The sequence below is a fragment of the Centropristis striata genome, chromosome 15 (assembly GCF_030273125.1).
Source record: "Centropristis striata isolate RG_2023a ecotype Rhode Island chromosome 15, C.striata_1.0, whole genome shotgun sequence".
NCBI lineage: Eukaryota > Metazoa > Chordata > Actinopteri > Perciformes > Serranidae > Centropristis > Centropristis striata.
This window is the reverse complement of record NC_081531.1, coordinates 30,118,545-30,139,186: the sequence shown is the minus strand read 5'-3', so window position 1 is coordinate 30,139,186 and position 20,642 is coordinate 30,118,545. Positions and strand designations below refer to the sequence as shown.

At 37.6% G+C, this 20,642-nt stretch overlaps 1 protein-coding gene across 4 annotated transcripts; it reads right to left on the bottom strand.

Moving 5' to 3' along the window:
* Positions 1–231: 231 nt before the first annotated feature.
* LOC131987183 (protein phosphatase 1D-like) lies at positions 232–10,145 on the bottom strand. 4 transcript variants are annotated; one of them, XM_059352369.1, is made up of 7 exons: positions 9,505–10,145; positions 6,694–6,922; positions 6,395–6,519; positions 4,388–4,569; positions 3,839–4,066; positions 3,377–3,464; positions 1,885–2,017 (listed from the first exon to the last, which is right to left on the bottom strand). In XM_059352369.1, exons 1-6 carry the CDS (start codon positions 10,013–10,015, stop codon positions 3,381–3,383), a joined length of 1,359 nt encoding a protein of 452 aa, XP_059208352.1. In that variant the 5' UTR covers positions 10,016–10,145; the 3' UTR covers positions 1,885–2,017; positions 3,377–3,380. The 4 variants fall into 4 exon arrangements, with proteins under 4 accessions (XP_059208349.1, XP_059208350.1, XP_059208352.1 ...); XM_059352368.1 differs by having other exon boundaries at positions 1,888–2,020; XM_059352366.1 differs by lacking the exon at positions 3,377–3,464 and having other exon boundaries at positions 232–2,020.
* Between the last annotated feature and the right edge of the window lie 10,497 nt (positions 10,146–20,642).

The window sequence follows — 20,642 nt, the reverse complement described above, 5'->3', positions numbered from 1 at the left end:
GTTAGAAGAGACTAGTTATTCCAGAGACACAACAGTTGACTCCCTTTACATTACCGCCATCTGCTGGAACATAATGTCAGTGCACCCTGTACATCTGTGAGCGCTATTGACAAAGTTGATGAACAGAAACATGCTGAAGTCACTGGCTGTAGTCCTGATAACAGCTCCACACACAGGGCTAGATTATATTCCTGTCTGAAAAACATATACTACTACAGACATATCAGCACCAACTGGAAAATGAGAACTTTATTACAACACACAGACACTTTATATCCAGTCACTTTCAACGCATGTAGCTTATACAGTTAGTCCTGAAAACTGGTTGCAGTGGATATGAAACCAGACCAAGTATTGTCATTGTCAAAAAACAAACCACATGCCCATCAACATACATGGACACTTCACGACACACAGAGTTGATCCGAGCATGCCAGAAAAACCCAATACTTTTGCATAATAATGTACTGTACAAACTTCTATTGCATATTGACGTACTGTACAAAACCAACAAAACATTAACCACGTTTAGTATGATGTAGTGTGGATGGTAAACTGATATTGGAACTGAAGGTGCATGATAGATGGTTGAAGCTTTGCCACAGCCATACTTACATATCCTAGAGATGCTCACCTGTATGAGTCCCAAATTTGAAACCCTGTGAAAAGCACCTCTGACATATTTGTGCTAAGGCAACCATGACACGTTCATGTAAAAGGCAAACAAATCAGCTAAAACAGTAACTGAGCTGCCATGTTAAGACAATTTAGACTTTACTGTATATACAACATGAAACAGGCCCTTTCTGCATTCGTACCATAAGGTGTTTTATGTGCAGATTAAAACACAAGTTATGGGAGCAAACCACACACAAGGATAAAACTTATGAAAACAGTAAGGAAGGTCTGTTGAAGTGGACACTTAAAATAATTAGGATGCAACCAAAGTCAAGGGCTAAGCAAATTCCTTACAGTGAGGCACAGGTATTGATCTTGGCTTTTACATCAGCACCCAATACAGAAGCAATACCCACCGGGCAAATCATATAAGGAGATGCTTGGAATGGATCAATATGACACTCCAGCAAAGAATAAAAATGTCAAGTAACACCATCGAATGGTCAATTCATGAAAAGCACACATTGCTAAATGGATAAATACCATAGTAGCATCCTCCCAGTGAAGGGAAGATGAGAAAAACAATTTAAAATAGTGACTTAATTAAATAAAAATCAAAACTGGAAGATTGCTTGTGTCATTGCAGAGATCTTTAAAATACATCGTTTTTTTTTAATATACTATACATACTTAGAAGTATGAAAATAGATTAAATGGATCTAAAATTTTTCCGGGAACACTCAAATTCATAGAGGGGGAGAAGAAGGAAGAAGAGCAAGAAGAAAAGGTTAAAACAGCAACACATTTACAATCTCAAATTTCTCACATATTTACAAAAACAAAGACTTTGTATAAAAAGTATACATCTAGGAATCGGCCTGTGGCACACCTGATACATGAGCAAAGTTGACACGATGCAGGTTATCCTTCCAGCCTCAGAGCTAAAAACACTGTTTCTGTGCAGCCAGATTCAGCACACACACAAGGCAGCGTTGTGGTGCTGTGGGAGGATGCTGCTTTCCTCAGAGGAGCTTCTCTTTTGAGCGCGAGTTTGACCGGATTGTTCACTTTGTACACTGCTATGAGCCGTTTTCTGGGGGATGCTTTTACTGGAGGAGCGGCCAGGTCGACGGGGAGGACCTCTGAGTTCAGGGTGTGTGTGCGGAGAACGGCGAGACCTTTTAAATGGAGGAGCAGGAGCACAGTCCATTTGGGTTGTTGAGTCTTGCTTTTCGAAAACATTTGTTGAAGTGTCTGAGGGGGGCTGTGTGGCCCTCGCTGAGTCGACTTCAGGAAACACCTGTGCAGTGGCACAGAAAGCTGCTTCATACAGCCCAAATGCCTGCTCCAGAGCAGCGGTACCTTCTCTGAATGGGGAGGAAGCATTCGCTGCATCGCTCTGCTGAAAGATAACACATTAAATCATTTATTAACAGATTATATTACATTATTACATTTTACTTGATTAAAATTCTGTCCGTTTTTTTTGTCGAGGAAAAATAACTTGCTTTTCATCAATCTAAAATGAATGAATGAGACACATGTGGAATCTGTTACAAACAGACAAAGACTAAAATCATGGCAACAAAATAGTTTGACAAACACCTGGATTCAGAAATGTTCAAATGGTTCTGCATTGAGTTGTCAACTCATCATGTAGATTGATGAGAATGTAGGCAGTGAATGTACACTACAGCTCAAAACTTTGCACACACCTTCACATCAATGTATTCTTTATTTATTATATTTTCTACATTGTAGAGTCATATTAAAGACATCACAACTATGTTCCTGTAACTAAAACAATTACTGTACACATCTATTTCTTCCATTGCAATCTGTACATATTTTTCACCAACCTGACCTTGTACATATTTTTCAAACCAGAGTCAAATTCCTAGTATGTGCACACGTACCTGGCCAATAAAGATGATTATGAACTATGATGGAGCACATATGGAATAATGTAGTGAACAAAAAACTGTTTAACAAACCAGAATCTGTTTTATATTTTAAATTATTCAAAGTGGCCTTGAAGCTTTTGCTTTGATGATCTCAAATACAAAAATGCCACTACATAATTCCATATGTGTTCTTTCATAGTTTTGATGTCTTCAGTATTAGTCTACAATGTCGAAATAATAAAAAATAAGGAAAAAACCATTGAATGAGAAGGCGTGTCCAAACTCTTGACTGGTGGTGTAGATCTATGACTTTTAAATGAAAGAATGCTGAAACATTTGGGAGGTAATACATAATGGTCCATTCGAAAGTACCATTAAAAAGGTAAATAACGGTTTTCTCGACCCAAAGAATATCTTTGTCCTGTTTAAAGGGCTGGATAAGGGGACACAATTGATAAAGAAATAAAAATCTATATATTTTTGCCATTTGTTCATCCAATATTATAGTCATGTATGATAAAAACAAACAATGTTAACGTCTTCACACTACATATAAAGACTGAATACAAGAAACTATAAAAGGGTGTGATAGCCAGGATACAGGGCCAATTTATAGAAGTAAGTGATCTATAGCTCTCTCATAGCAGAACAATGTCAACACAGCTGTAGCTATCAATGCTCCCAAGCACAGAGAACCAACAAGCAGCCAGGGGTCATTTTTATATCCAAATACCTGCATTTTTTCCCACCAGGTTCAACAAGACAATCCTGGCTGCTCAACTAATAGATCCTATAAATCATTAGTTGGTCATATTGCTGACACTTGGATACATTTTTTATAACTGAGCAGTCACCTCACTACCACTCCAGGCATGGCCATCCCTCATGTTCTTCTCCAAATATCTCATCTTCTTCAAAAAACATGTCATCCTCATGCTCCTCCTGTTGGCCCCGAAAACAAAGAGTGATTTGTTGAAACCAGAGGTCCACTGAGAGAAACTGCTGGTGTGACCTGAGGTCAGCAGCCATTGGTGACTTCAAACGTTCATATCATAACTGGTGGAATTATTAAACAAAATGACAATAAAAAAATGGACTGAAATATATAAAAGGACAATACAGTGAATAGTAAACATCAAACAAACACATAAAATATTCAGTATATTTTTCCATTGTCAGAGGGATGCTGAGGTACTTTCCCCTGCAGTGACCGTCTCTGCATTTGGAAAATATCAGTCATATTGCTGTATGATTTATATGGCTCATCCTAATGAAACCTTACAAAAAAAAGGATGAAACAAAGCTATAGCACTGACCTTTGGGACCTGACATGTGTTATAAGTTGTTCCCGGGAATGGAACGTGATCTATTCCTGTAGACATGTCGACAACAATCTCATCTCTGTGCATAGGGATAGGAGGGCCTCCGCGCTCCTGTAGCGACAGGACAATAACGGTTGTGTTGTCAGCACGGAGCATGCGTTCTTTCCAAAACAGTAGAGCTGTGCATCCCAGCCGGCGCGCGCATGACATTCCCTTTGGTCCCTAAGAGCAAAAAGCAGCAGATGGAGAAAGAAAATGAATGATTTCACAAAATCCCATAAATTCTAAACCTTCAAAGTGTCAAAAGGTGCTATGATATGGAGTATAATAATAATAATCATATCATGTGTATGTTGCTTGGCATCACAACATAGACCCAACTAATTGATAATGAAATGATTAACTCTTTTTTCATAATCGATTTAATTGATAAAATACTGCCCTTATAATTAGAATTATTTTACATTTTAAAAAAAGTCTAATTGTAATAATGGTTATTTGTGAAACACTTCTCAAAAAAGCTAGTAAGGCGCATTTACATACCACCATTTTATCATGGCTATTACACATATTGACAGCATTCTTGGGTGGCATCATATTCCATAATCCATCACTGCCGAGGATGATGTAGCGATGCCGACTGGGGTCAAGGGTCATCATGGTCGTATCAGGCTCTGGAGAAACCACAAACTCCCCACTGTAGAAATCGTAGCTCCACAGATCACCTTTCAAAAGGAGAGGAAAATGATATAACTTTTGGAGGAAGTAGTGAACAAGAATGACTCATTTCTAGGGTTGCAAAAGTTGGAAATTTTCCATGGGAATGAATTAACAGTTATTTATGGGAATTAACGGGAATAAACAGGGAATTGAAAAAATTGAAGGTTGGCCCTTAACAGGGAACTTAAAGATAGTTGGGATAATATATTTTAGCATAATATTGACTAAAACAACCAGATTTCATCCAGGTACACTTGAATATCTGCTATTCCTCAATCACATGCACATAGCTCACTGCAGGGCTGCTGAGGCCACGCCCCCTATTGAGGCCACACCTCTACATGCACTGTGCATCCCTCCATCATATGTTCAATTGACCTTCAGCAAAACTCCTCCAATCATACCTTAGCAACCTTTACTAAGACAAGAAGGTCCATCAAGCTTTGAGCTCTGAACAACAAGGTGAAAATGGTACATATGGGATTTGTGAATCTGACACCAGTTACCCTAAGAGTTTAGCAGGAGGAGTTGTCTTTTCCCCCTTTTCCAAAACTCAAAAAACAAGAGGAGCATTGCTGGCTGTGGATTAAACAGTGTGGGAGAGCCCACTCCCAACTTAATATCACAAAGATCAACAGACACAAATGTCTGCTCCAAGTTGAGCTGCTAGCTAGCTAACATGAGCTAACTAAAGATTGTCTAGCTGTTAGATGAGATAACCCAAACCGGATTTAACAGTTATGGTTCCTGTCATCTAGTATTATTACCACTAGTAGTGCAGAACAAGTCCAACAAACTAATGTTAATGACACAGTCTGTAACTTTAACGCTAAGATAGCTAGCAATGTTGATAGGAGCTGAACATAATACAGGGCTGTACAGTACTAAGATAGATTAGATAGATAGATTACTTTATTCATCCCCGAAGGGAAATTCGGTAGTAATAGCTAATAGCTAGCGTCCCTGAAGCTGACATGTTATGATATGTTTCTAATTAACTAGGTGGTGTGAAACTAGTCCAACTTCTTATCTTTCAAACTGTATAGCGTTTAACCATGTATGTTAGCCTCATGTTTACCAGAGTTGGCAAAAGGATGCCTACAAATGAGGTGTTTGTACCTATAGTTAAATGCGACAGATTTTGTGGATTGTGCAACAAAAATATTTAACTCTGTTGCACCAGTGCTATATGCAAAATAAGTGAATGTGCCCTGTAATGTATATATATATATATCAATGTTAAACATAATGTCCCACCAGGCCATTATGAACCTGTTTTATTTCAATGTTTGTAGCATTTTGTGAATGGGCAGCCAACCTTGCGGAGGTTTTACTCCAAAAAAACTCTAAACTAAACCAAACTACAGCTAAAACTTCGCCTGTCCGCACCATAGCCGCTGGAAGTCCTGGAAGCTTGACGGGCATAGCAACAGTAACTAAGGGGGCAGAGCTTTTGTGATAGTCAATTTATTTACATGTTGAATGGGACTTTTTTGGAGGGAGAGGGGCTCTTTTTTCATTTTTTTCACTCAAAATTTTGAATGGGACTTTTTGGGATTTTTGTCATTTAACTTAATTTTTATGGGTGGGGTTGGGTGAGTAATATTTAACTCAGCGTTCATGTTCTTGTTGTTCAATAAAATAATTGATTGTCTAATAAAATAACAAAACTTGATAAAGTTCTACTTACAAAAAAATCTGTTAAAATGTCATGTTTTTTATATTGAATATTTCCAAAATACCCCAGCATAACTCCCCATGGAAAGTATAATACAATATATAGAATCATTTTATGGACGCTAATCATGACAAACATGGTGTCGTCTTTACCAAGGGACCGAGCCACAGCCAAGAAGGGGATCTGGTCGATGACTGTACTCCTCCTCACAGGGCCGTTGTGGGTCAGCCTGGGCCTCTTCCACACAACACGGTTTACGCCAGATTTCTTCATCACGCTACAAAAATAATACAACACACTTCAATACAATGGCAAGCTTTTAAGATTGACAGGAAATACAGCAATGTTGAACAAAAACAAGCAAAGAAAATATCTGCCCTCCATGGCCTTATAGTATATGAAACCCAATCTTGAAAAATGGCTTCTATGGATGTCCTGTTCACCAACTCACCTTCCACCCAGTCGTTCAATCCTTTCTTTTTCTTTAGGAAGTTCAGGTTTATGGTCTTGTGTTATTTCAAGTGCCTGGAGCGTTATATCAGAGGCATTTTCTTGTACTCCAACCACTACCGCTGAATCCCCTACATGGGCAACGTACATGTGAACTCCGCGGATCACGATCACGCTGGCTGTTGTGCCTGATGTACTGGGCAGGCCAGTAATAGTCTTTGGCCACTCCGCTGCAAGGGGAAAAGATAAATAAATCGAAAAATGATTAATGTCAGTGAACAAATATGGTCAACGTTTGTAAGGGGAACACTTTTGGTAGGATCAGTAAGGACAAATTTAAAATAGTTCATGTTGTTATGATAGCTACTTATGATTTGTCATTTTAGGATACTGAAAGTGCAACATTTAGGCTACCAAATGCTACATGAGAAGGGGTTTTTACAAGCTATCTGGTTTCTTAGTTTAAGACAAGAGTAACAGTTAAGAAAGTGAGAGACAGTAAGAAAAGCATCAATGGCAACAACTAGTGAAGAGTGCACATAGAAGCCAGGTGGAAAGAAAAAAAAGAGATAAAGCATAAGAGGATTATAAATATGAAGAATAAGATGGCTGAGAAGCCTTCCTCCATCTGGCATAGAGGTGTTAATATTGTCTACCCAAGAAGCCTTACCTCATCTTCCACTTGAGTAAGATATGTTAGCACACACATGCAAACAAACTTGCAAAGTTCAAACCTGCTTAACTGGATTTTTGTTGCAGCTTTACATCCTTAAGAGCAAATATGGGGAACTGTTTGTTTCTGCATCATCTGTTTTTGAACTCTACTGACCTATACTGAAGCTTCGTACTGCATAAACAGTTCATACAAGTAGACAGAAGAAAAAGGTAAATGTGAAATGAAAAAGATACTCAAAAATCGATCACCATTACATAGCACTATTTATGATGATTTTTTTTTTAAATTTCAGTTTTATAAAAGGCAGGATTAAATAGGTTACCATATAAATGTATCCCTGCAGGGTAGCCTCATACTGTGTATGGTAGTTTTTAAACCTATTTCCAGCTCAGGCTTAACCAGAATTACATTCTACTGGAGGTGTGAATCACCAGAGCCCCAACAATACAATTTTATTTTATATTATTTTATTTTATCCCGATACTTGAGTCACCATTTGATATTATTACAATTTTCAGCATTTCGTGATATGGTGAGTATTGTAATACAAAATATTGCGAGTTAACTGTTTAAGTGTATTTTGTGTCTACAAAATGGATTCAATTCAATCAAGAATTGTTCTGTCAATTAAGAGAAACATTTTCAGTGTATTAATCTCACTTCAGTCTTTTTATTTCTCCACATTGAAAGACAAACCCACAGATTGACCAACAAAGTATTCAGTCAGACTGAACTGAAATCAAACATGTATGGACGACAACAACTGCAGCATTTTATCAAACTTTCTTCAACTTTAAGCTACTCTTCTCTAAAATTTTATGAACGAAACATAAAAAAGCCTAACTTTGCAGCATTATTTCGTTATTTTACATGACGCCCTGACGCACATGGTGCCTATAGATCCTTAGATCTTCTAGTGTCATATGATGCCAGTATCTCCAGTATATTCCTAAAATTGAGCCTGCTACAGCAAAACGGTGAAAATACTGACAGCCTGTGATGGAACACTAAATATTGATACTTGGCGGCCATGAATTGATAAATTATTGTCACGCAAAATATTGCGATACTATGCTGTACGATTTTTCCCCCCACCTCTACATTCTACTCATCAAACTGGTTCTGCTGTTACATCAGGGCTTGCTTTAATTCTCTCTTTTATTCATGGTGAATTGATGTGATCTGACCTTGTGTTTTACTGTTGTTACTCAAGAAGACTTTTAACAATAAGCACTAGATCTCATAGCCTGCTTTAAATATTAAATTCCTGTTTTAGAGTCACTTTCTAACACACCTGATGGTATGATTGACGGATGATTGAAATACACATGCTTTATAACAGCAATAATAATATATTACATATATCAGACTGTCTTGTCAAAGAGGAAACCTGTGCACGGGGTGAACACAAGTGCAAGGTCACCAGCCCAATAAAAATATAGATTTGGAACCTGATATTACCCCAATGTGACACAAATATGATTTCATAATACATACTCAGACTACACTGTCAAATTCAGTTATTTAGGTTTCAATGGACAATTTAATTCTCTGTTTTCTGTTCAAATGTTTAATTTTAATGCACATTATTTATTTTCCTGCAAATGTTTAATTTCCCAGTAAAGTCCAATTTCTCTGTAATTTTTTTAAATTTAAATTCAGATTTATCATAGGTTAATTATTTATAGGTTCTGTTTAATTTTAATGTATGTTTGTATGATGCTACTGGATGCTTATATCCCTCGGGATAAATAAAGTATCTATCTATCTATCTATCTATCTATCTATCTATCTATCTATCTATCTATCTATCTATCTATCTATCGGGTTTGAGGTTAGCACTTTTCCCCTTTAACCCTAATCCATCTATGAAAACAGTCCTACAGGCCTATTGTATGAGCTATGCCAGCTCTCAAAGCTGTGTTGTGGTCAGATGACAGTGTTAATTTGTGATGGGATGGACCAGTCGGCTGAGGGTTGGGCATCATCATACCAGCTGAGTAGGATGCCGCCTCATGTGACACCCACTGTATCCAACGTTGTTTAGACTGTGATGGCAACATTTAACAGCAAACGGCAGCAGCAGCAGCAGCAGCAGCAGCAGCAAAAAAAAAAGGGAAATTACTGATGACTTACGTAGCTCTTTCCACATTGCATGGTGACAGGCGATGAAGCCTTTCTTTAGGGCAGCACACACTTCACTGTGATCCTTCGACCAAAACCCCCGCTGCCTTTTCAATAAATCCCACAGATTCTCTCTTGCGAAGTGTGCTGCTTCTCGACCCCCATGACCATCAAATACAGCAAAAAATGCCACCGATTTCCGAGTGTCGACTGCATGCTCTGCGACTTTTTCCTCCGATGCCGGTGCACTGTTGTTGCCACTGTCCTCATTTGATACACTCTCTACCCACATTGCAGAAGCCGGGCCAGATTCGACAGCAACGTTGTGATCGTGTGTTTCATTTTCAGTCTGTTTTGTAGGTTCACTCTCCGCTTTCCCCTGCCCTCCATGTCCCTGCGACTTTGGATAATCTTCGACTGGCGACGGCTCGTACTCGATTCTTATCTCGACAACATCCTCCATGTATTTCCTCCCCCCTTGCTCGGAAAATGCACTCATACGAAATATTATTCCCTCGTCCATGATTCTGAACACCAAATGTCAATTATTTAAACGATAAAAGTGCACATGTAGTTGCTAACTGTAGCTTGCAAGCTAAAATTTTGAACCGAGTTTGCCGCGATTGTATGGCCGACGGCTTCCTTCCTTTTTGTTTATCTTCTCCTAGACGTCCCGCTGTACGTAATGACGTCATACCATTCTACCTATCAACTTCGCAAATACGCATGGCACGCATAACTATCGTGCTGCCTTCACTGGCACTCGGCGCAATCGGAATTACATGTATCAAGTACGTCACGTTACAGACCACAAAAACTGCAAAATGTCTAGAATTTGACCCCTTTCATGACTCACTTGATGATATCATCCTCGAGTTGTCATAGACGAATCCCAGCGGTGTGCTTTCGCATTAGTATGGTAACTCAAGAGAACTTTCTAAAATAGACTTTAACAAATTAGGATTTTTTCCCCAGATTTCACCCAAATATGGCAGAACGATGGCAAAGAGGTTGTAACCTATTTGGGTGGCGACAGGCAAAGTAAGCAAACTATATATAAACATGTTTCTGTTGTGACTATAAACTGTGTGGTTGTGACATTTATGAGTCTATCCTTGTCAGACCCAACATATGATAAAGTTACCCCAACGTTAATGATTGACTGAGAAGTATAAACATGTGCTTCTAAATTTAGCCAAACACGATAGTCTTGTTTAAAAGAAAAATAAAATATATCAATTAATTAATTTTAAATAATTTTGTTAATTATTAATTAATTACAATTATTTGCAAGGTCTCAGTTGAACAGGTTTGGAAATAAAATATTCCAACTTCATGCAATTTTACTAGTCAACATGATAAACACTTAAAGACATTCAAAGTTTGCATTTGATGATTATTATTATCAAACATGACTTGAAATACTCCTTAATGACCTCAGACTTGAACTTACTTACCTCCTGGTATTGTGTGTGCTTTTCATTGTTACACTGTCATGGCTGACTGGGGCACTGGAATGGAATGAAGTCATTGTCGATGCTATTGCAAAAATGAAAGTACTACTGCGAAAAAAGGCTTGTCCTGCTCTTCTGCCAAAAGTATTTTCAAAGCCAAGTGTTTTTTTTAAGCTAGAGCCCGACCAGTATAAGATTTTTTTAGACTGATACTACTTCCAGAGGGGAAAAATTAACTGATTACCATATAGTGACAAATATAGTTTTTTTTTTTAAATTTGTGGATTGTGCATTCAGAAAGCTGATTTCTTAAACAAATAATTTTATGAGGGATTATACATTATATGTACCAATCCTGAAATTTACTCTTAGAAAATAATGCACAAATGTAGCTAAATAAACATCACCACTGTTTGATTAGTGTTAGTGAATTGCTGACAATTGCTGACCATCTATCCATAAAGCAAGAAGTGTCTGTGTGTGTGTGTGTGTGTGTGTATGTGTGTGTGTCTAGGGCATATCTCGCTGACCGTTAGTCAGACTGACCTTAGATTTCGTATGTGGCTTGTGCATGGCACGAAGGTGTGCATCTTCGATTTTGAAGATTTTTGAATTAATTTTTCAAAATATCATTATTTACGTAGGACGTGTTGCGGCATTGAACTGTTTCCGATCGGACGCCTTTTAGGGGAGCTCCGCCCCATTGTGTGATAGGCCTACACCAGGTCAATAACACAATTCACTCTGGATTCCCACGCCTGACTCATCTCATCTGTAAGTCTATTTAGCCTACCTATCTTTCAGAGTTTTAAAGTGCGCTTCAAGGTTAAATTTTCCAATAATATTCAAATAGTTTCCAGCGAATATCAATGTTCAATGTGTGTGTGCTGGATGGTGTGCATACCTTATGAAAAGTAAGTGTTTTATGGAGTTGCAGACGTTTTTGTGTGCCATGTAATGTACGAATACATACTTCCTACAGGCACTGTACTAGTAAATAAAATAAAAACCTATATGACACCATGTCTTAGTCACCCCAAGCATATTTTTCTGCATTATATGTTATGTTAAAAAAAGGGATTGATATATCAGTCAGGCTCTTGTTTCAGCCTCATGAATCTAATGATTCACTCAGAATATGTATATAATACATGTAATACAATGGATGCACTTAATGCCGTACTTGTTGGCCCAATTTGAATTTTGCATGCTTGCAATACCATGGGTTTTGCAAGTAGTTTGAGTGTAATGCTGAGTCTGGTGTAGTTTTAAAAGAAAAGGACATGTTTTAATATTGAAGTGTTCAAAAAATCATCAGTTTTCCTTAAGAGAAACTATAAGAAAATCATTATTACTGCACAGTGATGCCAGGTGGAGGCAGTGTCAATCCAAATAACATTATTTCTCTACCTTTACATCTATTTTCCCACAGAAATTCATCATAAATAGTTTAAAACAGGAATGTTCACCTTAGGCACAATGACACTCACTGCACACATCTATTTTTCACAAGTAAAATTCTGCAAGGGATCCTAGTGTGATGCATATTCTTTCTATAGAAACCGCTTTGACATTCAGTATCATGCACCATACATAGATTCATGACTTGGCAATGTTATCCCACCTATGGTTGCTGTGGATGTTTATGTATGTACTGCTAATGTGTGTGTATAGGCATGCACTTTTGCCTGAGGTCACAAGGGACAGTGTGTAGGTAGTGCACGTTTTTTCGCAGTTTATGGAGATGTAAACAGTATATATTTAATCCATTTCAGACATGCCTTTTGGGATTTGAGAGATGAGAATGCTGAGATTGCATAAACACCAATTGTTTGTGAAAGTTCACAGACATTTTAAAACCTTTGCTGTGCTTCCTGATTTCCACCATAGAGAAATGCTTGATGATTGATGACACATTCTTGTATTTAAATACTTCACACTGCCACAAAAAAAAATCCTCTGACCCATATGCATTCTGCTCAAGACCTCCTCAGCTGTGAGCTTTGATGGTGGATTTCTCTCCTTCTTTCATGGAAAATCTTTACATCTCTCATGAGAGAGAGAGTGTGAGTAAGAGAAGTAGGGAGATGATGGGGAGAAATAGGAATTTCCCACATTATACTTTCCCTCTGTGTCTCCATCCTTTCTTCTTCCCTTAATACTCAAAGCTCTAACCTTGACTTTAACTCTGAAAACTCCCTGTTTTAATAGCTACCATCTTTTTTATTTTCTCTCTTTTCCTTCTTTACTTCTTCTTTCCTGCCTTTCTTTTCCTTCTTTCTTCCTTTGTTCTCTTTACTGTTTATGTCCATTAATAGTCTAGCCCTCTGAGAGGCCCTGTCTGCACACAGGCCACTATTACAGATGAAGAGGCAAAGTGATTTCCATGTAAATGGTGTCAGAATGTCATTTTCAAGTGAAGCTGCTGAGAAAATGAATTCCTGAAGACGAGCGAGATTACCAAGGGGCAATGACACCTGGATTGCATTCTCACAGATTCCCCATGCAGCTCTTGTATAATAGTCCATCCACAAAAATAGCTTTGTTTGGCTCCCTGGCTGTAGATGCTGAAGTGTCAGTCAGCCCAGCCAAAGAGGAGAAAGGGAAAGGGACTCAAATGTTATCATATAAATGTATGGTAATATAACCACTTTTTGATAGGAGCAAATCACAATTAAATTCAGCTTGTGTATGTGTGTGTGTGTGTGTGTGTGTGTGTGTGCGTGTGTGTGTGTGTGAGAGAGAGAGAGAGAGAACACATTTATTAAAGACATTTGTCAACGTACAGCAAAGTCAAAAGTTTAATGATTAATTGTTAAGGGTACAAGGTGAATAGATTATATTTGGACCTCCGTCAGCCTCTTGGCTGACCATTAGTCTATGTGACAGGTTCATCATACAGCTAAAGAAACAGATATTAACACCAAGACCAACAATGTTACACAGGAAAGGGACACTCGCATCCAGGGTCATCCAATCTTGGAGCCCATCCTCTCTCACATGCATATATATCGGTTAATAGAGATTAAGGGTCAATAGGTTTCAACCCAAATGTCTTTCCTTTTTCTTTCTAACAGACAGAAGACACATCAGGAAATTGTCAGTTGCCAGCACAGTCACGGAGGTTAGTACAGGCTTGTCATCTCACTTCTACTGTGTGACTGTCCTTCAGAAACTTGATTGTGAGAATTTCAATAGATTTTAAGGATTTATTTCTGGATTAATCAACACGAAAACATTTTAACACATATCAAAAACCAACATTCAGAACCTCTAACTGAAGTAATCTAGTCTGTGATGATTATTTTAATTATTTTTCCAAAACGCAACATTGAAGCAACATAGACGAGATCCCAAACACTGAGCCAGCTGAGCAACTTGAGAGGCTTGTACCCAAGGAAAATACCATGACTGTCATTTGGACACATTTTGGCTTTAGGGAAGACAACACCGCAAAAAGAGAAGTCAAATGTAAACACTGCGGAAAAACTGCAAGAAATGCAAGTTATTTATTTTCTACAGTTTTATAGAAGTTCATTTATTCTTTAAAACTGAAATGTGACATTTTCATTTCAAGCGATGCTTTGATTTCAGTTTCACCACAAATTAGTGAACCTGTGTGTATTTCCTTAATTTCTTTAAAATCACAAAGATATGCACTTTTAAATAAATAAAAATATCCCAGAATTAATAGTTGATCATATTTAGAGTATAGAGACCATGTCAGTGAACTATGATGGAAAAAACAAAAAACAAAACAATAGTTTCTTAATTGTAAGGAAGGTAAAATGTCCATAATTAATCATGATATTGATTTGCGGTCCTACTGCCCAGCCCTAACACATATGAATGTGCTTGGAACACTGGATTCAATTGATGTGAACGTCTCGTGTTTGTTTTACTCATCCATCCCTTATGTCACCTTATTTTCTCCTTTGCTGCTGTCATTATTACTAGCGCCACTAGAGGTCACTTCTAACAATAAATGTGGATTGGGTACTCCACAATTTCAAGTTTGAATCAAACATTTATAAAAATTAGCTTTCAATTTTTATTATCAAAATCAAAAGTAACACCTAGAGGTGTGAATCAGCAGTATCCCAATGATACAATGTTATCCCGATACTTGAGTCACGATATGATATTATTGCGATTTTAAGCATTTTGTGAAATGGTGAGTATTGCTATATGATATACAGTACAGGCCAAAAGTTTGGACACACCTTCTCATTCAATGCGTTTCCTTTATTTTCATGACTATTGACATTGTAAATTCATCAAAACTATTAATGAACACATGTGGAATTATGTACTTTATGAAAAAGTGTGAAATAACTGAAAACATGTCTTATATTCTAGTAAGCAAAGGGTGGTGACTTTGAGGAATCTAAAATACAAGACATGTTTTCAGTTATTTCACATTTTTTTTGTCAAGTACATAATTCCATATGTGTTCATTCATAGTTTTGATGCCTTCAGTGAGAATCTATAATGTAAATAGTCATGAAAATAAAGAAAAACGCATTGAATGAGAAGATGTGTGTCCAAACTTTTGGCCTGTACTGTATATTGCGATTTACCTGTTTAACTGCATTTTGTGTCCATAAAATTAAATCAGATCAAGAATTGTTTTGTCAAATAAGAGAAAATTATTCATCTCACTTCAGTTTTTATGTCTCCACCAGAGAGTCAAACCCACAGACTGACCAATAATGTATTCAGTCAAATTGAATTTCCTTGTTAAAGTTTTTTGTAATGTAATAATAACATTTTTTGTAATAAGCTGCTTTTACAGATAACCGATATGGTCCATTGTGCAAATGGGTGTATGCATTCACTGAGTAACATTGCTAAGAAAGTCCAGAGTTTGATGTTAATGTATGGATGTTTGTACAGCTGTCATTTATGGTGCACATTGTAACAAGTTATTACAGTTACATTACGACAAGGTTGAAATTATACAAGTCAAAGGTAACAAAAGAGCAAACATACCAATATCCTGCATCCTCCAAATCCACATATATATATTTTTTATGATTAGCTGTCACCTACTGTCAGTCTTTGTGTATTTCACCTCAGGTTCAAACTGTAAGTGACTTGGTCATTCTAACCAGCTGAGCAACATTTTCGCTGGAGATGGGCACATTTCCTCTTGAGGTGATTATCTTTCCAATGTCACACTCACAAGTCTGCTCCTGTCAGCGTGATAGATGACCATGATACTGACTGGAGGTTAATTCAAAACCGTGCTGCTGAGTTAGATGAACGGTCTGGATAAGAGCGCCGTTGATAAGATTGCAGTTGAAAAGAAAATTGTTTCGGGTCACATGCCCTGATGCCCCTCTATTGCAGCATCAGACTCTATTCATTTCCCCTTTTTTTTTTTTTTTTTTTTACAAAAGAAATATAGGTAAGAATACCTAAAAGCCAGCTGAATGTATACCTTCATGGATAGTAAGTGTTTTACTTTGAGTTATTAATAAACATTTGACCCTGGAGATGAATATGCCTCAACATAGATTTATCTTTCATTCAAGAGGAATTGGAGAGGCTTTTTAACGATTTTCATGATAGCAGCAATTAAACTAAAATTGTGCTGTTGGCCTGATATAAATATAACCCCAAAATTAAAACCCAAAGCTCCTGTGTATTTGCCTTATTTGTACAATCCACTGAGCCTTTCACACTGCTGTGTGGTAGATTGAATTGAATAAATAGCTGCTAACCAATGTTGCGGATCAATTCTCCTTTTGTTGCACACATCATTACACTGAAGAAGATGCATTCATCAGTCATTGTGGACATTGTTTCCAATACAATAAAATAAAAATCAATTATTGTAAACAACTATTCATTGAATGTGAACACAGGTCATCTGGTCCTGAAATATACACAGAGGGGTTCATAGTTGGAGAGATATAAAAGGGCAGAGTTCCACAAACACGCAGGTCAGGTGGAATGAAAAATCAAAAATTTATTTTGGTGCAAATGTGCTTGTCTTTCTTATCTCCATGATGAATTGGTTGTTTTCCTGCCTCATGGCCTATGCATGCTAAGGTTCCAGCATCCCCACTGTTTATACCTGAATAGAAATAAGCAGGTAGCAAAAATAAATGGGTGGAAAACCATTTGAATTTCACTCGGTGGAAGAGACAGAGGCAGGCTGGTTTTGCTGCAGGTGAGCGTAGACCCTGTGGGATGCTTTTCTGCAGATAGTGAACCACGATGCAGAGATGTGTCCCTGTATTGCAACAACACACACTTTGATTCTCTCCCCATTGCTGCAGGTAGCTTGAGCTGTGATGCTTCATTTGCAAAACCATCAAAAATATACACTCTCTATATGTGCACAACCATAATAACAACTAATAGGATATGTGTAATGTAGAATATGTGTTACAGTAGATAGAGAAATGATGTAGAAATGTTTAAGTATTAGTGAAACAGACACAAATATTAAGATGCATTCAAAATTTATTTTCAAGAATACTTTAGTTGATTGGTGCAATTCATTGAAGCATTCAGAATAGTCTTGAACTTACCACACATTGATGGTATACTCCATGATGTCATCACTTACTGTAGAAGGTCTGCAAATTGGAAAATGAGAAGGAAAAAAAACATTTTTTTTGTTTTGTTTTTTAGTAGTCTGAGAAAATAAAATCAAAATGCAAATTTTATTGTTAAAATTCACCATTGTCTAATGTCCTTGAGAGTGTGAGATGTCTGCCTTAATCTGCAAGAGTAAATTGTCTGAGTGCAGCCTTAGGACCCTGAGGATATTGGACCTAGGTTGCTGCAGAGGTAGCTTTGTGATTTGTATGCACCCCATCTGATAGTGCCTCCTGGATCACAGATGGATTATTTAGGCTTTTCCTTCGGCATAGGCTCCTTCTTTTGAATTTTCTCCTTTTGTTTTACAGGTCTGCATTGTATCTTCTGTTTTCTGTCTCTCTCTGCTTTCATTGTTGGCTACTTGGATGCATCAGAAACACAGAGATTCGGTTTCACCAGAGAAAATGGAACAATAATGTTGGAGGAATAACCTGGAGGGGTAAGTTGTAAAGTTGTACTCATTCATATTTGTGAGGCTTAGTTGGTATTTTTCTTTGTGATTTCACTATTGTGAGTGCACATGTTATTGGCTTAGGTGGCTTCAGAGGGAATTGAATCCTTTCCCTGCCCATTGATTCAGAAAGGAGCAGATGCTGTCCACGTGCTGTGGTGCTGAAAGTTATTTGTGGCTGACACCAATTTGTAATGAATGTTATTTGTATGCTGATCATTGCATGTGGTCAAACAAGCAATACTTACAGGGCATGCCTCTAATTTTGGAGCATATTTTCTTCCATATATAAACTGTGACTAAAGAAAAGTTTAAAGCCAAGTCTATTTCATAAAATAATCATATAATTTCTTTTAATATACTTTGTATTGAAGTTTAAAAAATAACCACAATTTACAACTTAATTTCACTATAACATCTTAAAGAAATAATGAAATGAAATATGTATGCACTAAGATTGATTCCAAATTTATTTAAAAAAATAGTCAAGGTTTTCACTGTTTTCCCCCTGTGTGTGTTCTCTGTTTTTTATTGAATTTCTACTCTGGCTTCTGGTATTGAAAATCCTTCAGTGGTTTTGAAACCCCCAGAGGGATTAAGCTATGGCTGTGTACAAGTAACTATTGCTAAAATTACATTCAAGCAAATCCAAACTCATATCTGTAAGGATCACTTAATCTGGTGGATTTAGTTTTTTGGCTGTACTATCAATTAAAAAAAAACCTGTTACCCTTAACTGCCAAATAAAGGGAAGGCATTACGATTTCTTCTTAGCCAAAGGTGATGGTATGATGACCATTCTACAGTTCTGTACTGTGAATAAAAACTGAATTGGCATTTACTTGCCAAATTACGGTCATTTGAGTGGTCATCAATATGTTTTCCTGTGCTTTCTTTATTGAATGTTTCTACCACAGAAAACACACAGCATGTTTTCTTAATTATTTGAAAATGTAGCTAACAGTATGTTTAGTTATCTAAGGTCTTGATGCTGACATATCAGGCTCATTCATTCTCCGGGGCCAAGGGTGACTCTCCCCTGTGGCTAGTCCATAAGATCATCCGTAACACACCACAGACTCTTTTTTTTCTCCTCCACAATGCCAACTCAGCCGACTCTGACTTGTTACTATGAGCCCTGACAGGGCCCCAGACACTGCCTCTCATACTTTTAATATCCTTTGTCTTGCTCTGATAGCTCCCATAATGCGTTATAGTGGCAGTGATGAAAGCCTGTATTTGTCTCCCCATCCATTTCCCCAAAAGACACAGCCATATGTCAGCGATAACTGCCAGGTGTTGATAAGAACTCTCCAGTCTTTCACGGTGCACCTTGTACAATGTTTAAGTGTGTGATGTATGACTTTTCTTGATTGACAGTAATATATGCAGGTGGTTGGTGTATTGTGTGTGCATCAAATATCTGAATCCGTCTCGTAAGCACAAGCCTCTTCTTCCACATGCCTCCCTCTGTGGTCTTGATTTAGACTCAGAAAAGTCAGTGAATCATACTTCCTGGTTTTGCCCCCTGCTTTCACTCGGCACCCTGGTGGTGTTGTACTACAGAGCTGCTGATTAACCATCACAACTGAGACTACAATGTGCACAGAGATATATACAGATTGATATTTGTTTGCCAGCACAATATTACATTTACAGTTGGTGCGTAAGTGTAATATTCCTGCAGTTGCTACAGATGCAGTAAAATATGTCTGCTTTTCCTTACAATTTGCCTCCAAAGTAAATATGTCTCTTGAATTTAAGTCTCCCCCTTGAACATCTTGACATGACATACCTGGTAACATATTGCACTGCACGTATCTGTCTCTATGAGTACAGGGGGGGGATTGCATTTAGGAGGGAGAAAAGATGGGGAGGGGGATGCTGAAAGCTGATTCTGTTCATGCTCCAGTGCTCTCTACAGTATGTGATCTGTCTGCTGTGGTATAGGGGGAGCTCCTGTTCTCTCTTATTGACAATATGTTAGATGGTAAGCTGTGATTATTCCCCAGTAGACAGAAACAGGAAGGGGAAATCAGCAGTCCTGTCTCCTTTGATCTGCAGACTCTTCCCATTAGCTCAGAGCAGATGACTCTAACAGATATTTTATTGTCGTTTCTTTCAGTACAGGAAACTTTGCGTGTCAGTTCATGCAGGTGTGCATGTTTGTCCAGTTATGAAGACAACATCTGCTTTATATGACACGTGATATACACAGGTTGCATGCGTGTTGATTGCATTATACTAATAATGAGATCAAGACAAAGTTAACTGAGCATGCTCTATTCACTGAGTGTTTTCTGTATTCAACAATGCATGGACGTGTGTTGTCTGCACACACTGCTTATCTTTACGTATTACACCCCTCACTTGGTTTTTGTTGTTTTCCTAGTCTTTTCATATCAAGTTTACAAGTCCTTGTGCAAAAGTAACATTTTTTCACCGCAGCTATCAGCATATTACACATACTCTTAGGTTTTTTTCAGTTTTACTCATATTTTTTTCTCCCACTGGCATACTTTTAAATTACATCTTGGATTTCCTGTGTTTTTTCCCCCCCTTCTACACCCACATTCTGCCATTCTCCTTTTTGTATTCCCCATAAGATCTGTTAGATAAAACAAAAACAA

What these genes read in the sequence shown, in the direction of transcription:
- LOC131987183 (XM_059352366.1), bottom strand. Translation starts at nt 10,015, where the DNA reads ATGGACGAGGGAATAATATTTCGTATGAGTGCATTTTCCGAGCAAGGG. An exon ending in ATTGAACGACTGGGTGGAAG is followed by an intron (nt 6,520 to 6,693) that starts GTGAGTTGGTGA and finishes TTATTTTTGTAG; the next exon opens with CGTGATGAAGAAATCTGGCG. An exon ending in GGCTGTGGCTCGGTCCCTTG is followed by an intron (nt 4,570 to 6,394) that starts GTAAAGACGACA and finishes TCCTTTTGAAAG; the next exon opens with GTGATCTGTGGAGCTACGAT.